Consider the following 18,962-nt stretch of genomic DNA (forward strand, 5'->3'; position numbering starts at 1 on the left):
CCTGCCTTGCAGGCAACGTCAAACCCCATAAATCGCTGGTCCTCTCCCCTGAGTCACTCCCCTGGTCCTCTGCCCGACACTCTTCAGAGCCCTGCTAGTCCCTGACAATTAACCTTGCTTACAGTAAGACTTTAAATCAAAATTTACATGCTATATATAAATTACATGTACAGTCTCCTGACCATGAAACAATTTAACAAAATATGACGAAGGAGTTTCTAGAGGAATAATGTTCTATTCCGCAATTTGAAGAAATTCAGAAAATTTGGCATAAAACTGTGTATAACAGGTTTGAAAGGACAAGAGGTCCCACTTCTGCTTTAACACCCCCCTGCCCATCATTAATGACATTTCTGATCTTTACAGCTGTCTTGGAACAAACTCCTTTCTGCACCAGCTGGGGCAAAGCAACTCCTTTTGTATAGTGAGTCCACTGCCCTAATGTAGCACTCATAGAATTGGAAGGGACCACAAGGGTCATCTAGTCCCACCCCCTGCAATGTAGGAATCTTTTTGCCCAACATGGGGATCGAAGCCATGACCCTAAGAGTAAGTCTCATGCTCTACTGACTGAGCTATCCCACTTAAAACACTTCAGTGGTTCGTTCCACTGGGACACAAACTCGGTGCAATGTGACCAGGCATTGTTACACTGCCTTCCTCCAGTCCTTTCTGAAGTTGCCTTCCTCTGTGTGTGTCTCCTCAGTGCTTATCCCCCATCATACCTGTACCTCCAATGGGAGAACCCAGAACACATTCAAACCTATTTAGCCCCAACCATGTCATCTGACAAAGTTAATTATTTTATCACTGGCATAAACAGCCACTATTTCTAGTGGTTATTATTCCTTGCCCAAATCCTACTACAATCTCCAGTTCATTAAACATCTTCAACCACTGTGCCTTGCCAGTACTTGCCACTTTGGTTATCATGGAGCAGCAATTGGGTAAACTAGCATATATAGTTATCCTGTGTTAATTAGAGAAGGAGGAGGATCAATTAAATCAAGATTGCAAACATCGTCAGAGAAGATATTCACCACCGAATGCCACTGTCTGTTCTATAACATATCAGAATGCCAACCTTTGCCCTCAAGGGTGCCCTTGATAATAATCTGTACATCTATCTGTCAATGTCTTGGTTGCTCTGAAGCCTGGAAAAACCTTATTTCAACAAAATCCAGAAGTGTATCTGCTGGGGCTCATTCTAACATTACCAAAACAGTGAGGCAGCTGCTTCCCTGTGGCTCCATCTGTGCTGCTCTAGTCATGTCTGTATACAGGAAATTACATGAGATGGATTGCAAAGTGATTGTTCCCTATGCCACTATTGCTTTACCTGGAGGCAGGCAGCACTGCTGCAAGAAACACATTAATAGTTCACCCAATGTGATTTCCTGCCACATAGCTCCAGTAGCTTAAGAGCAGGCCCAGTCTGTGGAAGTAGTTTTATAAAGCAAATCAAAGCACAGAGATGTTTAGGCTTGTTCAATTGAAGTTTCTTTGGAATCCTATAGCCAATTTAAAATGGCTTTCTTGAGTAGTTATACTTAACTGCATTATGGTAACTTGTAGGAACTATAAATAAAGAACCAGGCCTTGTGGAGAGGATATTGAAAAGAGGGAGAAAGTACCGGTAGTTGGTATCCTAGGTTGCCTTAGGGAAAGAATATTGGGAAAGCAAAATAGTATTTGAGGATCACAAGTAAGGATATGATTTGGCAAAAGTTCTTACAACATATATGTGCCAGCAGTACCAGAAGTAGCAATTTGTAGGCATTGAAGTAGTATTTGATTAGTGACCTAAAGCTTTCATGCCAAATGAATGTTCTACAGCTGTTATTATCAAAACAAACAAACAAAACCTGATGTTACTGTAAAGTACTGTTACGCATGTAAACTATCAGCTCAAACTTTGAAGCAATAAAATTCAATTTCTCAAGTACATTATGTCAAAACATGCCGTGTCAAAGCAAAAAACCTATTCCGATTACAGGCTTGATTGAAAATCCAAAATATTACGGTATATTCATCCTAAATACAAACAGCACCTCTTTTGAACTTACACCGATTTTTGCCTCTGGAAGGGGTTCCATTTAAGAGCATTGTGGCTAGAGAAACAATTGTCCTTCATTCTTCCTTGCAGAAGAAACTGCAGTGAGTACAGGCATATGGAAATATTCTCTTCCAGCACACAATTTGATTTGCTCTTATATATCCCCAAACCCATCAGCAAAAAGATCTAGCACAAACGAAAAGTAATACTCAAAAAGAATGCCAAGTTGAAAGAGACAAGAAGTAAAAATGAAGAGAAAATGTACTTCAGGAACAACTGCTTGGCCTATTCAGTAATTCTACCACCTGCTGTCTCACTCTGTGAATATAAGAAAAGGTGGGCGCAGTGGGTAAGACAATCACACTCTTTCTCACTATAGACCTATAATCCGCTCTATACCCAATGTGATAAGGGAATTGCATAAATTGAGTGACTCTATGCCTGCATATTTATCTACTGTAAAAATGAATAGCCTGAGTAGCAAATAATAAAGCAAAACAAATTCAACTCACCCAAGGATTGTCAAGTCACAACCAAGTGATCATGCCTGTTTCCTTAACAGATCCGCCTGCTGTGGGGCAATTTCAGACCCGTTTCTTCCAACAGGCATAATGGGAGGGAGGACAATATTTCCTGGTTGCAACTTGGCAACTACAGCACATTTTTACTCCCTTAAAAATTCATCCAAGGCCTAAATCCCAATGGATCATTGCAGAGTTTAGAAAAGAATGTTAAAAGATTGGGGGGGGGTTAGTATCTTCCCAATGAACCTTTCCCTAAAACAATCCTATACATTATACATTCTAATAAAGTTTCACTTCACAGGAGTGTTAGGCAAAGATTTTTTTTTAGAAGCGATAAAAAGATCATTAATTAGAGAGCCTCTTAACATTCTTGATAGCATTGCTAAACATTCTGGCGCCATTAAAAAATGCATTTCAAAAAGCTCATTTAAGGTCAAATTTTACTGGGGTGAATGTCTCTCCTGCACCAATAACTTTCCCACACTAATTACAAGGGGGAAATAAAGACATATTGTTAGCTCTGTATCCTATAAAAATCTTCCAAACATCTCTTCTAGGGGGAGAATTATTGGGGGGGGGTTGATGTATTTACACCAGGCATCCCCAAACTGCGGCCCTCCAGATGTTTTGGCCTACAACTCCCATGATCCCTAGCTAACAGGACCAGTGGTCAGGGATGATGGGAATTGTAGTCCAAAACATCTGGAGGGCCGAAGTTTGGGGATGCCTGATTTACACTATACTGAAATGTACACTTTTTAACTTACATTTAAAAACGCCTTGAATTTATACGATAATCAGATTTATAATATGTTTCAATGCAGTTTCTTTGGACAGCATTTCTTAGTATAGCACCATGGAACTCTGAAGCCACGATTTTCGTAATCTGCCTTTTGTCTCCTTCCTCATGTTGTTAACACACTTTCACCTTAAATCCAACTCTCCAAACCAGAGTATGTGAACAGTGCCTAGGACACTGACACAGTGTCCCCAGGAAAGGATAAACCCTGCTTGCTTAGAAAAGTGAACATTGTCAACAGCGCCAGCAAAGTCAATGGGCCTGTTCACACTGTATCCCGTTTCACATTAACATAGTAAAGTCTGCTTCAATTCAGGCCGTTAGATTACTTCACTACAAATATGTCTTTTCCCTCCCACACACAGTTCACTTCCCATTAATCATGCCTACCAGAAATAGCACGTGCAGACATAAAGCCAGATTTTGCAGTCTAAACCTTCTGTCTCCCTTTGCTACTACCGTAACCATGTGAAATAGGCATTCCAGACATGTTTTCGCTACCCCAAAGCCCCAGCATCTTTCATCCTGGGTTATGTTTGTATTTACAAAACAGAGAGCAATTGGAGGCACTTGCATGCACTGACCCCTGGTCATTACAAAGCTTTCCGTTCTCATTTTCCTGTTCTGTACTGTTCCTATAACAACCTTCCCCTGGAAGAGGATCACCCTGCTTTATAGGAATTTCTCTGGCTGCTATCTTAAGCCTCTCCCCCAACAGTCACTCCACCGGGAGGGAAGCCCACTAGGACAACACCACCAAAAATAAATTAAAAACTAAGGATCTAAGGGAGAAAGACCAGAGCTTTCCCCAAGAACAAAAGGAGCAAAGTTCAGAAGAAGCTTTCGTGCACAGACATCACCAGCAGGGGCGAGGGGCAGGCGGAAGTGAAGGCAGATCCTGCCCTTGCCCCGAGTGATGGATTGACAGAGCAGCCTGGCTTTTGGAGGTCACCGGCCCGGCCCAGGGAAGGATGCAAGCCTGGCAATAGGCAGGGCAGGAAGAAGAGAGTATAGTCAGGGAGGGGAGGCCGGCCCTAATGAGAGGGAAGCCATGTGGAAAGTTTACCTGAAAACATAGATATAACTCTGTGTGAAAACAAGAGAGAGGCTGGCTGCAAACTAGACATGCAAAGAAGACACTTTGCCTGGGCTGGCTTGGGGGTGCCTTGCATAAAGGAAGGAAGGGAAAGGCATGAGGAGAAGAAGAAAGCAGCCCCCGGGTGTGGCATGGGGAGGAGAGAGCGCATCCCACTGAGGCGTGGCTGCAGTGCAGGCAAAGGCGCGCAAGGGGCCACCCGGCGGAGGCCTGGCTGGGCAAGGGAGGAGAGGAAAGGGGCTGCCCCCAGTCCCTGCCTGGTTCCTAAAGTGACCCCAGGAATGCAGGGGGAGGAAAAAGAGAGCTCAAGGTGGTCCCTCACCCACGCGAGACGGGGAAGCCGTGGCCGCCAAGCCCCCTCCTGCTCTCCCTATTCCCCTCAAAAACCCTCCACAAAACCCGCCCGGCCGAGGCCAAGAAGGGCTCTCAAGGCACTGGCGGCGGCGGCGGCACTCACGTTCTCGGTGTCCCGCTCGTTGACGGTGGGCAGCGGCGTGCGGGTGGACATCTTGCGCGGGAGAGGCGCTGCTGCAGAGCCGGCCCGGGCCAAGCTGGGAATGGCCGAGCCCGCAGCCGCCCGCCCTGGACTCGCAGGCCTCTGCGGCGCGGCTCCTCGGAGCGAGGCTGAGACGGCCCGCCTCTAGGCTCCCGGAGCCCCTGCCATGGGTTCTGGGTCGGCCGCCTTCGCCCGCCGCCGCCCCCTGGGCCGGGATTACCGCGGCGGCAGCGGCAGCAGCCTGGCTGGCTCCTCCTCCTCCCGCCGCTGCGCGCTCAGGTGAGTGGCCGGCAGCACTGTGTAGGGGAGCCGGAGCTGTTTCCTCGCCGCATCCGGCGGCGGCGGCTGCTCCTCCTCCTGCTCCGTGTTTTTCTCCTCCTCCTCCCTGAGCTGGGCCCGGCTCGGTCACAGGCCGGAGAAGAGGAGGGGACGCGGCTCGGATTGCGGAGGGGACGGAGCTGCCGGAGCCGGCCGCTTGCAGCGCCGAGAAAACACTAGGGGCGCCTCATCCCGGCTTGCGGAGACGCTCTCGCCTTCATTCATTGACGCCGACGGCACCCAAGTCCACCCCTCCCGCCTTCCCGGGGGTTGTGGTTGCTCCTCCTCCTCGCGCATCCAGGGCAGCTTCACACGCTACGAAATTCCTCCGGGGAAAGAGTTTCCGTCTAAAAGGAAAGAAAAGGAAAGGTTCAGCGCGAGACTCGCGTGTCTGTTGAGGGGCGCCCTCCACCAGCGCCTCACGGGTGAAAATGGGGACGCTGTTGTGCGCTTGTAAGATCCTTATCTGCACCCCAAGAACCCGTGCCTGAGTCCCGTTCCAGTCGCTCTGTTTTGCGTTCTGTCACAGCCTGCCCAGCAATGATTTGCAAGCAAAGAGAACGTGTCTGGTTTTCGCGTTTGTTTTGCTTTTGGCTACTAGCAAAATATACAAAGTTCAGACTGAATCCATCAGCTGCCTGCAGCATTTGAAAGGGCAGGATGTGACTACTTAATAGCTTAGTGTTTGTGTATGTGCATTTAACATGTATGTGCACTCTAGGCAAAATTCTACTACCCAGCCAAAATATTTATCTAGGATGGAAGTAAATTCCACAGAATTCCCTGTTAATGTCCAAATACTTGGGACATTGATACAGACAGAATGGCAAATCTAGTAGCAAACATTTTAAAAAAGACATCCCCTACAGAACAGGATACTTTGGGTGTATGCTGGTGCTGATCAGACACACAAACTCTGGAAACCAAAGTGAATCCCAAATTTACATGTGAGCAATTGACACTGTGTCTATGTGAAGTGTGTTAATTCCCACATGGAAATGTTTTTAAGTGTAAAGAATTACAAGCACATTGATAATTAGCTGATACAGTTATTGTTTCTGTGTAGGAAATTGTGTGCATAAAAATAGAGCCACACCATACCATGTGAGATCATGCTGCTGGACAGGACTTCCTTTGAAATATGCAAGAACCTAGGTAGGAAAATACATGCACAATGCTCACAATTCTCTGCAAAGGAAATTTTCTGTGCATGTGGGATAGAAGGGCGTTCTGTGTAAATTTGGCACCAGAAGATTTTAAATTTATTGAGTTAGGTTTGATCTATTTGTCCAGCCTTTCAAGTCTGTGAACCGAGAGTTTCTTTACCACTGAGATCCACTCACTGTTTTTTAAGGCAGGGCTCAACTTGCTACAGAGGAAATCCCATCAGTTCCACTGAGCACTGGAAAAGGATGAGGGCTGCTGAGTCCAGAGAAGCTACCACAAATTCATCACCCTATTTTGTATCCCATATGCTTTTCGAGGGGAGAGGGGGCAGGATGGAGCAGGATTGCCTGCTGGTAGAGGTAGGAGAAAACAACCACTGTGTCCTTCATCTGGAAACTGTAAGGCACAATTATAGGAAAATAATAAAAGTATCAAATTTTTATTGGTGGTGTTGCCTGGAAGCACTCTGGGTGACCTAAAGTAAGGCAAATCATCCTCAGCTGCATTCTTCCTTATCAAGATAATGAGCTACCTTACCTTGTTTTCATACTAAGTCGTGGGGCAGCTTGGAAGAACACTTTTACAGTGCTGTATAAGCAAGAAGTATTACTGTGCCCAGTTCTAATGACGTACCTTTGAAAGTTTTGTTAGCATCCTGAGAATCCTTTTTCTAGTCCTCAGGACTGTAGAGAGAAACTTGTGAAATTATTGGGAAAGTGCCAAAGGATCAGAAATAGTGAAGCATGTGAAATAAGACTAGATTATTTCAAGAGTTAGGGTAGCTCTGTTGGTCTCTAATAAAAATTCCAAAGTCCTTTAAAGGTCTTGCCCTAATATGGACTTGCTTCCATATTGATTGCTTCCAAATGTGGTATCTAAGACTGTTAGTAGGATGATAGTTACCAAGTAGAAGGTGCACACCTGGTGTAGGGATCTTAGGTTTCTGTGGGTATTTAAAACCATGTAGACTACCGGTAGTAGTGACTGGAATGGGGATTGCCTCCCTTCGCCAGCTTGTGTTCTGTGGTTGACTGGTGGTCTAATGATACCAGTAATCTGCATATTACTGTGGTGTAACCAGCCTGATATAACAAACCTGCTTAAGTGTAATTAACATGGCTGTCAAGTTTTCCCTTTTCTCGCGAGGAAGCTTATTCAGCATAAGGGAATTTCCCTTTAAAAAAAGGGAGAACTTGACAGCTATGGTAATTAATGCATGAAATGGTTAAGACCATAGAGTAAGCTGTCCTGCTAAGCTTAACTCACCTTGGGAGGGACCACTAGACAGTCAAGTCTTTGTTCCCCCTCAGTCTACTTGATGAACTCAGCATGTGAAGAGGCTAAACTGGTTGCTCCGTCTTCACCACGTGACTCTCACAAGCCACTATTGAGTTTGTATACCAATACTGTAGTTTAGGAACTTTCATCACAGTAACTAAGCCAAGCGTTACTGCCTGTGCAACATTTTCTGCATGCTGTATGGAAAAGCACATGAATCTGACCTTTGGAGAGTTTGTAAGTATACCATTTTTAACTTACCATGCTTTACTTTGCTGCATACTTTGTGATTTTAAATCCCTGCTGAGATTCTCTCACCAAAGTGTACATGGATCTTCGGATCCAGAAATCCTCCTTTTTATACCTATCTTTTCTCCTTGAAACAACAATTACATGGTCAGAAAGCATTTTAATGGTATTTTCTCTTTAAGGAGCAATTCTCTCTCACTAAGTTAGATGACTTAATCAACAGCCAATATTTAAATTATGGAGTCTGGACTCTTACAGTTCACAATAATAGCTGTAGATTTGGGGAGCAGTTTCATAATACTATTCTATATTGACTCATGAAAATGATACATTAAAGAACATATGGGAGTGGTTCAATTCAAGACTCCCAAGGCTTTTAAGAATAAAACCTGCAGGTTTCTAAAAGTTTTAAAACTTTGAAGTTAATGGTTCTCAGAGTTTAGACCCTGTTTTCTTGCCCTGCTTTTCAAATTTCAGGAATGTAGATTTTCATTCAGATCTGAACTGCAAAAAGGAGTACTGCTATTATTTTGCTTCAGAACACCAAGAAAATTGCTTGCAGTTGTTTTCAATGCTTGCTTGGTATCTAAAATTTTCAGCATTATTCCAGATCAGAATTGCTCAGAGTGAGCCAAATGAATATTTTTCAGAAATACCAATATCGATTCCTTCCTGGATTTGTGGTTGCAGGAGAAAGCAGCTTAAACTAAAACCCATATAAATGTATGCAGTGTCACCACTGAGTCGGGAAAGACTTGCTGACTTCCTGTAATAGCATTTGAGCATGAGCTGACTAGCAATACTATAGTCCCCCTAGGGTCTCCATCATGCATAATGCTGCTTTATACCTTTTGCAACCTAGAGATATTATTTTCCAATAATCTCATTTTTGTCAACGTTATTGCTTGGTACTTTAGTGCCAGTTGTGTTTTCAGAGTTCAAATACATTCTTCTTTATAACAGAGCAGCAAACAGGGCTGTGTCTGCTGTAACTGATAGAGAAAGGTCTAACTGGGATGTGAAAACTCAAGAGGATAAATGACTAAAGCAATAATTTTCCATTTGCTGGAGTCCCCCTTTAAGAACAGAAGAGCCTGTGGTGGCAGGCCAAAGACCCATCTAGTTTGTTCTCACATTGGCCAACCATAGCAAAACCTGAGCACAACAGATCCTCTCTTTGTATAAATAAAAATGCTTTGTCACAAGGTGTGTTTTTGGCCATCATAGGGTCTGATTTTCAAGAAGCAGCAGCTCAGGACAAACCAACAAAAATCTCATTGTTATGGATTTGCCTGGAACAGGCATCCCCAAACCGTGGCCCTCCAGATGTTTTGGCCTACAACTCCCATGATCCCTAGCTAACAGGACCAGTGGTCAGGGATGATGGGAACTGTAGTCCAAAACATCTGGAGGGCCGAAGTTTGGGGATGCCTGGCCTGGAACTTTAAGACTGAAATTACCACCAACTGTAAGCAATATTCTGTTTGGAGGGTAAAAAATTAAGCTGGAGTTGCTCTTTAATCAGGATTTACCACGACCCTTTCTGTATGTGTGTGTGTGTGTATGTATGTGTGTATATATATATATATATATATATATATATATATATATATATACCCATAAACCTTGTTTTCACTTTGGGAACAATCACAGTTTATGCCAACCAGAAAGCTTTTAACTAGACTGAAATGTTGAGCTTCATGCAGTTGTGCAGGGCAGTAAGAAAATAAAGCAGCAGTAGGCAATTCCATTTCACGAAAGCCTGATAAAGTACTCCTTCACATTGTGCATGGTTAAACTATGGGGATTGTACCACAAGATGTGATGGCAACCAACTTGGATAGCTGGTTATAAGTGGGTTAGACAAATTCATGAAGGATGAGGCTATCAATAGCTGCTAATCATAATGCCTATATACTACTTCCGGATCAAAGTCATCATGCCTTAGAGTAACATTTACTGGGGAACAACAGCAGCAGAGGACTAATGACTCAAGTCCTTGTGGTCTTCCCATGGGCAGCTGATTGGCTGCTATGCAAACAATGTGAAAGCCAATTTGAAATACAGTTGTACCTCAGAAGCTGAACAAAATCTGTTCCAGAAGTCCGTTCGACTTCCAAAACATTCGGAAACCAAGGTGCGGCTTCCTGCAGCCAATCAGAACCCGTGGAACCTGCGTTGGACATTCGGGTCCCAAAGAATGTTCGCAAACTGGAACACTCGCTTCCAGGTTTGCTACGTTTGGAAGCCAAAACGTTTGAGTTGCAAGGTGTTCGACTTCCGAGATACGACTGTACATTGAAATCATTGGATAAATCCATTGGTTTTAATGGGTCTATTCTGTTATGACGTTGGTATCACCCAGAATGCTGGACTAGATGGGCTTTATGTCTGATTCAGCATATATTTTTGTTTTGCATACATGCTGTGCTTTCCATGTAGGGAGATATATTGTGTTTGAAATGACCTTAGTGTTTGTTTGTTTTTTACCCTCTGTCTTGGAGTCTGCTTTGTTTTATACCTGATTTCCAAATGCTTGGGGCCAAATTAGAGAATTTGCAGGTTCAGAACAAGCAGTTCTTATCTGCTGAATCTCTGATTGGTGATGTCTACCTGTCTGTCCCTCCCACTTCCCTCCCAGTCATATCTGTTCTCTCAGATGGAGAATGAGCAGCCACACCACGGCTGAGGTAAAGAGTAAACTCTTTGGAATCTAAATCAAGAGAAAGAACAGAAATTGAAATGCCATTTTCATTGAAGTTAGGGCCTTTTGCACTTTTCACCCTAAAGCTCTTATTTGCATTTTGCTTAATGGTTCTGTTCTGTAGTGTAAATAAGACAATTTGCCATGACATTACCTTATCACAGCAGCTCTGATTAGCATATCATTTGCATACAGTGGCAGCTTTACAGAGATTGTTTATTTTAGAAGCATTCCCCCCACGTATATTTATATCTTGATTAACACATACACCGATGAAATCATAGGGTGCTGGAATTTTTAAAATGCGCCTAACCCAGAGCATGAGAAACAGCTGTTTGGAGAGCTATGTTGCAAAATCATTACTGCTTTTCTTTCCAGCAACACTTCTTCCCTTTATTTAATATTTCAATCCCACGTTTCAGCAAAAGGTTCCAAGCCTGCTAGCAATAAACATTTAAAATTCAACAATTAATATTCAAATTAAAATAAAAAAACAGCAGTGTAAGCAGCTGACAAAAGCAGACAGAGCAAGAATCAAAGCAATCATCTGCAAACAGGCAAATTGTCTCCACCTCTTGGTGCCAAAAAACTAGCAAACTTGGCACCAGCTGAGTAGTTTTAGGGGGAGGGTTCCACAGCTGGTATAAGATACCATAACTCACAAGGTCCTTTCCCTAGTTATTTCATATTTGAAGGCAGCAGCTCCCAGAACAAGACTTTTTACAGAACAAGTTACAGGTAGGTAGCCGTGTTGGTCTGCTGTAGTCGAAACAAAATAAAAAAAAATCCTTCCAGTAGCACCTTAGAGACCTACTAAGTTTGTCATTAGGATGAGCTTTCGTGTGCATGCACACTTCTTCAGATACACTGAAACAGAACATCTGATCGGCGTTCTGTACTCTAAACAGAACTGGACAACTCTATCGGGAATCACCCAGCCTGGCAAGAGTTCCACAAGGAAAAACAAACCATTTACCACTCTCAACTGGAGTTAACAGTCATCAACAGGTTTACCACACCTATCAGCCAATCACCCATTCCCACCACCCTTCTGTGTAATACCCCTCCCCACCCTCTCACTATATATAAGGGTCTGGTGACTTCTGTTTCAGTGTATGTGAAGAAGTGTGCATGCACACAAAAGCTCATACCAATGACAAACTTAGTTGGTCTCTAAGGTGCTACTGGAAGGAATTGCAGAGGACTATTATGGGAATTTCACATGCCCCTACCTCTTAATGTAGGAACACATTGGCCTTATACCAAGTCAAACCAGAGTCAATATACGGTAGCTCAGTACTGTCAACACTGGCTGGTGGTGGCTTTCCAGGCAAGAGTCCTCCCCAAGCCCTACTTTCAGACACCCAGGATTGAATCTGGGATCTTCTGCATACAAATCTCATGTTCTGCCACTACCAGTAAGGTATAGTGGTGTGTGTGTGTGTGTGTGTGTGTGTGTGTGTGTGTGTGTGTGTGTAGGCAGGAATAGGTGCAAGGGACACTTAATTTTCTGCCAATGCTTCCCAGTGATTCAGGATTAGGGTTGCCAGACTCAATAGAGGACAGGACTTCTGTGCCTTTAATTGCCCTGCTCTCGGTTGAGTCTGGAAACCTTAAAGAGAAACCAGCAGACCCTTTGCTTGGAAATTAAACAGAAGTCCTGTCCTCTATTGAGTCTGGCAACCCTATTCAGTATTCTTATTTGTGTTACCCGAAATGAGACCTATTGTGATTTAGTGAATTGGGTGTGGGGTTGCACAGCTACCACAAATACAACAAAAATCCAGTGCCTGTATTTTCTTGCATTTTTTGCAGTAATGGCAGCTTCTGCATGAGAACAATTGCTCATGCCCAGAAAACTTAGAATGCTCTTGTTATTTTGCAAATCTGACATTAAACTCTGGGCATAGAAATCATGGAGTGGGGAATGAGGGAGAATTGTTGTTGTGTTTGTTTTTTAAAGAGTCAGGGCGGCGTAGCATTTAGTGCCAGACCTGGCCTGGGGAGGCCTGTTTCTGAATCCCCACTCATCCATGAATGTGTGATGTTGAGTCAGTGAAAATCTCCCAGCATCACCTGCCTCCCGGGGTTGTTACGAGGACAAAAAAGGGGGGGGGAGAACCATGTATGTTTCCCTAAGATCCTTGAAGGGTGACTTACATAAAATATTTCAGTCTTAAGTAAACAGGTTCCCCATGCTTTTAAAATATGTGTTTGTGCAGATTTGAGACACGCAGGACCAGTCAGAACTCAAATATCATACAGTATTTACATACAAATCTAAAATATGGCGCTTATGAATAATAAATAGCACATAACCAAAGTCACATGTACATTAGAGATACATGTGCATAATTCATGAATATGCAATGCACAGAAAGATGAACAATCCCCAATCCAGGTACAGTAAGGAGTGTGATATTTAACAAACAGGCTGCTTCAATTTCTGCTGTCCTTTTCAGCAGGGTTGGGGAGAGCTGGATGAATTAATGCTTCCTTGTAACAATGAAGCAGTTTATTTTTGTATGTCGTACTGTCACAGGAATAGCATATTTAGGGCTCCTCGATTACCATGCGGTAATGCTCCCTGGCTTTCATGGAGGGAAGACAAAGCCAAGTGTTTCCCAATCCCCACGGGGCATGTGCTATCTCAGCAACACAGAGACTGCTTTGTGGAGGGATGTTATTTTTGATCAGGTAGAACAGCCTTTGATTCTCAGTTGGGAAGTCTTAAAGCTCCATCATTGATACTGGTGGGCTGTCACAAAACAGTTTGAGCTGGAAGCCGGATAAGGAGCACCAGTCTCTCTTAGAAGTGGACTCAGGTGATAAGTGCTAACAGCACTGCAGCCATAACAGATCACTGAGAAATAAGATGAGAGTACTAGCATGCTCAGGGGAACTCCCTAATTTGCAGAAATGCAAAAAAGAAAAAAGGGCACCATCCCCTCCAATGAAAGTTGAGCAGGGTCAACTGCTATGTTGAATGTCATTTGAAAAAGAAAATCAGAAAATTGGGAGTGAGGTCACTTCCTGGCAATCTGTTTATTGAGCATTCTCATCCTGATTTGTTTGCAGAGAGATCAGGCAAGGTGGACTATTTAATGAGCATTCCTTGTTGTTTGCAGGGAGGTCAGATGAAATTCCATCAAAGCAAGTGTTATTCCACACTCTTCAGGGCATTTTCTTGTCACCTTCCTTACCGCAAAAAAAATATGATTTTGGGGAGAAACAGGCGTGCTGTGTATGACCTCCCAATCAACTATAATTGAACAACCTGAGTTTGCTGGCATGTGGTTGAATTTGAGGGGCTGCTCATCAAATTGGCAGATGACACCAAACTGGGAGGGGTAGCTAAAGCAAAAGAAGGCAGAGTTGGGATGCAATATGACCTTAAGAGATTGGAGAACTGGGCCCAAACTTACATTTATCCCTATTGCCATTCATTTTGTAAGGTTCTGCGCTTTTTCAAGAATAACCAGCTGCGCAACTATAAGCTGGGGAACACCTGTGAAAAGGATCTAGGGACTTTAGTAGACCACAAGTAATAGTCTCACTTTTATATGCCTGTTGTCTTTGTCCATGGAGTTTTCTTGGCAGGGATACTGGAGTGGCTTGCCAGTTCCTTCTCCAGGTGGATCACGTTTAGTCAAAACTCTCCACTATGACCTGTCCATCTTGGGTGGCCCTGCACGGCATAGCTCATAGCTTCTCTGAGTTATTCAAGCCCCTTCGCCACGACAAGGCATTGATCCATGAAGGGGATCAATAGTTAAAGCTATGGTTTTCCCAGTAGTAATGTATGGAAGTGAGAGCTGGACCATAACGAAGGCTGATTGCCGAAGAATTGATGCTTTTGAATTGTGGTGCTGGAGGAGACTCTTGAGAGTCCCATGGACTGCAAGAAGATCAAACCTATCCATTCTGAAGGAAATCAGCCCTGAGTGCTCACTGGAAGGACAGATCGTGAAGCTGAGGCTCCAATGCTTTGGCCACCTCATGAGAAGAGAAGACTCCCTGGAAAAGACCCTGATGTTGGGAAAGATGGAGGGCACAAGGAGAAGGGGACAACAGAGGACGAGATGGTTGGACAGTGTTCTCAAAGCTACGAACATGAGTTTGACCAAACTGTGGGAGGCAGTGGAAGACAGGAGTGCCTGGTGTGCTCTGGTCCATGGGGTCACGGAGAGTCGGACACGACTAAACGACTAAACAACAACAATAGTCTCACTATTCTGTCTTGGGCAGGCAACACCTGGAGTACTGTGTCCAGTTCTGGGTGCCACAATTTAAGAAGGATATTGAAAAGCTGGAACGTGTGCAGAGGAGGGCAACCAAGATGATCAACAATTTTGCTTGTTTTCTCTTGCTGCAGAGGGTAGGACCCAAATCAATGACTTCAAGTTACAAGAAAGGGATCAGGAAGAACTTTCCAATACTAAGAACTGTTTGACAGTGAAATGGAGGGCCTATGGAGCACTGGTGTCCACATAGTAGCTTTATTTTCCAAAGCACATCTTTTGTGACGCATAGTTTGTGGCTCATCTGCTGAAGGACCATTGTTTCACCAGTATTTTTTTAAAAAAACTTACTGAACAATGTCAAATGTTCTGCTAGGCTACTTTGCGCTGCTCTTTTACATCTGTCAGTCAAGGACTGTGCTTATGACAAGGCTCATGGCACTCTCAAAGAGACTCAGCTGTCAGGAGACTGGATTTCAGCCAAAGTGTTCTTCAAATGTTCTCTGTGGGTTGCAGTGTCTGGCTGTATAGAATGAGGGGGCTTTGTGTGTTTGCATTCATAAGTTTGGCTGAGACGCTATGCCAGAAATATTTGTGACAAGGGTGTGTGTGTGTGTGTGTGTGTGTGTGTGTACTCTGGATTTTGGATAGTCAGCAATGTTGCTGGGCAAAATACCAAAAAAGTTTTGAGTCTATCCAATAATCTCCAGAGGGAGAGACTCATCTCCTGGGTTGTTTAATGACATAAAAAGTCTTGCTGAATCAGACCCAAAGCCCATCTGCACATTCCCCCCTGTTCTCATAGTGGCCAACAGATAGCTCTGGGTAGCCTGCAAAAAAAGGATATGAAAACAACAGCACAAATACTACCAAGACATTCCTGTACCTATCTGTTATTTTAAAGTTTACTGTATGATTGGCCTATTATGCCCAAATTGGAACCTGGCAAATAAACAAACAAAATTGCCTCTTTCGGCAAGCATTTGGAGGAGAAGAGACCTAATTAGACAAATTGATTAATTGCTATAACTGCTGTTGCTATTAGTAATGGACATTTGGTGGTTTGTTTTTATTTTGTGGGTTTTTATGGATTTTATGCATTCTTTTAATGTTATTTCATTTTGTTGTAAACCACCTGTGTCATGTACAAAAGACAGTGTATTTAATTCATTCCCAACAATATTTGTATACTGCAATTCCATTAAAAACATCAAAACAGTTATACACAATAAACAATTATACATACACAATAAAAATCACATGAAAATTTGAAATTACAGATCAGCCAACTATTGCAGTGAATATTTTTCATAGTTGTCTGTATAACCTTGCTAGCATTAAATTTTTTCCAGTAAACATTTGAAGGTTAATATAGAAGAACATTTCCACTGTTGACATCAAAGGTTCACTTTTGTATTTTTTAAAATGTTTTTTGCATTAAGTTCAGGGTTTTTTATTGATGTCAAATGAACCCCATCAATTTGGCAGACAACTGACACTTTTAATAGAGGATACCAGTGACAAAAATGCAAATGAGGGTTTAGGCAGTCCCTAATAAGTCCCTTAAGGGGACGCGGGTGGCGCTGTGGTCTAAACCACTGAGCCTATGGCTTGCTGATCAGAAGGTCGGCGGTTCGAATCCCCACGACAGGGTGAACTCCCATTGCTCAGTGCCAGCTCCTGCCAACCTAGCAGTTCGAAAGCACCTCAAAGTGCAAGTAAATAAATAGGTACCACTGCGGCGGGAAGGTAAACAGCATTTCTGTGTGCTCTGGTTTCCGCCACGGTGTTCCATTGTGCCAGAAGTGGTTTAGTCATGCTTGCCACATGACCTGGAAAGCTGTCTGTGGACAAACGCCGGCTCCCTCGGCCAGAAAGCGAGATGAGCACCGCAAACCCATAGTCGCCTTTGACTGGACTTAACTGTCCAGGGGTCTTTACCTTTTTACCTTACCAAAAGCACTAAACAACAGCACAGCACAGGGGAAGAGTAGTGAAAATACTGGGAGATGGAGCAGAAAGTGCAGGAGTGGCATGGGGAAAATACTGACAACTGGAGGACCACACTTGGCCCAGGATCTGAAGTCTCCCCCCTCCCCGCATCCATTTCCCAGGACAGGAAAACTGATAGATGTTGCTTCAGCAATGACACAGCTCAGACTAGTAGTTTATATAGGACCTAGAGCAGGCACCCCGAAACTTCGGCCCTCCAGTTGTTTTGGACTACAATTCCCATCTTCCCCGACCACTGGTCCTGTTAGCTAGGGATCATGGGAGTTTGGGGATGCCTGACCTAGAGGAACCACCCCTTCTTTGCTTTCAGAATGCAGTTCCTGAACTGAGCAGGTGTTTCTGTGTGCTTCCTCTTCCTGAGTAACCACACATACAGGTTGCAGCTAGCCAGGTACTATTGAAAACCAAACCTCAATGTGTCTGGGAAAGTGTCTGCATCTGCAGCTTCTCCCTGTTGCACCCTTCTCCCCCAGTTTGCTGTACTTCTGGGAATTCCATCCTCCGTTATTGATCTTCTCATTAAAGAAATTCTGAAATGCTTCCAGAGCCATTGTTCTGCCTTCCTTTCCCCTCCAATTATCACGGAGAGGCAGCAAGGCCGAGGTTGTAACATCTATCAGGCCCAGCTGTGAACAGCCTGGTGAAAATCTATGCAATAATAACTAGTCATTTGTATGCCCCAGGGCAGATAATTCAATGCAAGCTGAATAAAAGTCTGCCAGCCATGGATGGGAAAAAAATCAGCCCCGCAATTGATCGTGTGGATCCAATTGGTTAAATGAGTTTCTGTGAAGCTAATCTAATTAGTCCCGCTGCCTTGAATGTCAACAGCCACTTGATCATGGGGTCAACCTGGAAATCTGCTATACATATCTCCTTTGTATTAGGAAGCAAGAACAGAGATGGCTTCTACCAACCACCACCCATTCATCCTCTGGTCATAGTGCATTGGAAGCCAGGTGTCTAGATCTTGGAAGATGAAATGAGGGTGAAAGAACGAGGGACAAAATAGAATGGGATGGGAGAAGCAATGGCTAAGTCTCTCCCAGCGCACTGGGAAACTTTGAAGGAAAAGGGTGAATCTTTTGTGTTGTAACGTGGCAATCTTAGATAAGATGGGAAAGTGATGCTGTGTAGTAGCTAAGGGACAGTGCTATGAACCAGCGCGTGCATGCGCAGAAGCGCTCTATTGGCGCTTCACGCACGCGTGGAAGAGGCGCTCCATTTAAGTACTGCTCAGGGAGCGAACGGCTCCCTGGAACCAATTGCGTCCTTAAACCGAGGTACCACTGTAACTGGCTTCATTCTTCACTCTTCAGACACCAATGGTAGAATTGGGAGTGATACTATTAAACCACTGCATATTTTCTTCTATAGGTTTAAAGATTAAAATAATCAAAACAGACTCAGTAGCTATTTCTAGTTGGAAACACTCCGTAGAAGAGTAATATTGTCTCCTTTTAACATGATTCAACCCAGCTGTTTCCTTGATTTTGTCTTGAAGTGAATCTCCTCAGCATCATCCAGAACCAAGTTCATATATTCATCAAATGCAATGATATAGCCTTCTATCCTCACGTTCACCTGTTCATACAGCCACACCTGAATTCTGGACCTATTCTGTAGGTATCTGAAGATGAGGTTGATGGGCTGCACCATCACTTTCTGTACCTTCGGGCCTTGCCCGAGGTACACCATGGCCGGCAGCTGGGCAGGGAACGACCCCCAACAGAAAGAGCCGACCTAGGCGGAACGGGGCAGCCTAACGGTCAACTCCTCTCACTCCTCACTTTCTTAAATATGTTTTTATGAGCTCATTGAAGCACTTGCATTTCCCACTCTGGTTTTATTTTTCTTCAGAGCTCAAGTGATTCACACAAGCCCCCTGAGTCTTTAACCGTTTAAGATGCAGGTACAGATGGCTTAGAAAATGATACCGAGTGTAGAGTAACGCTGGGCTGGCAAGTGCACTCTGCTGTCTTCAGGTACTTAGCACTGTGTCAGTATTTGGCTCTTACTAT

The 18,962-nt window shown here is 43.9% G+C and overlaps 2 protein-coding genes across 3 annotated transcripts in view; both read right to left on the bottom strand.

Moving 5' to 3' along the window:
* MARK1 (microtubule affinity regulating kinase 1) overlaps window positions 1–5,379 on the bottom strand; it is a 73,461-nt gene extending 68,082 nt beyond the window's left edge. The window contains exon 1 of one of the 2 annotated variants that reach the window (XM_060272988.1): window positions 4,933–5,379. Coding sequence is in view for 1 of the 2 variants with exons in the window: in XM_035111375.2 (XP_034967266.1) it covers window positions 4,933–4,983 (51 nt within the window). In the remaining variant the exon portion in view is untranslated. The remainder of the gene's footprint in view (window positions 1–4,932) is intronic. The other variant, XM_035111375.2, reaches the window with a different exon arrangement.
* A 12,980-nt stretch (window positions 5,380–18,359) lies between these two features.
* Window positions 18,360–18,659, bottom strand: LOC118082866 (small nuclear ribonucleoprotein E-like). Its single transcript, XM_035110699.2, has one exon. It carries the CDS (start codon window positions 18,637–18,639, stop codon window positions 18,412–18,414), a length of 228 nt encoding a protein of 75 aa, XP_034966590.1. The 5' UTR covers window positions 18,640–18,659; the 3' UTR covers window positions 18,360–18,411.
* Window positions 18,660–18,962: the final 303 nt, after the last annotated feature.

The sequence above is a fragment of the Zootoca vivipara genome, chromosome 3, assembly GCF_963506605.1.
Source record: "Zootoca vivipara chromosome 3, rZooViv1.1, whole genome shotgun sequence".
NCBI lineage: Eukaryota > Metazoa > Chordata > Lepidosauria > Squamata > Lacertidae > Zootoca > Zootoca vivipara.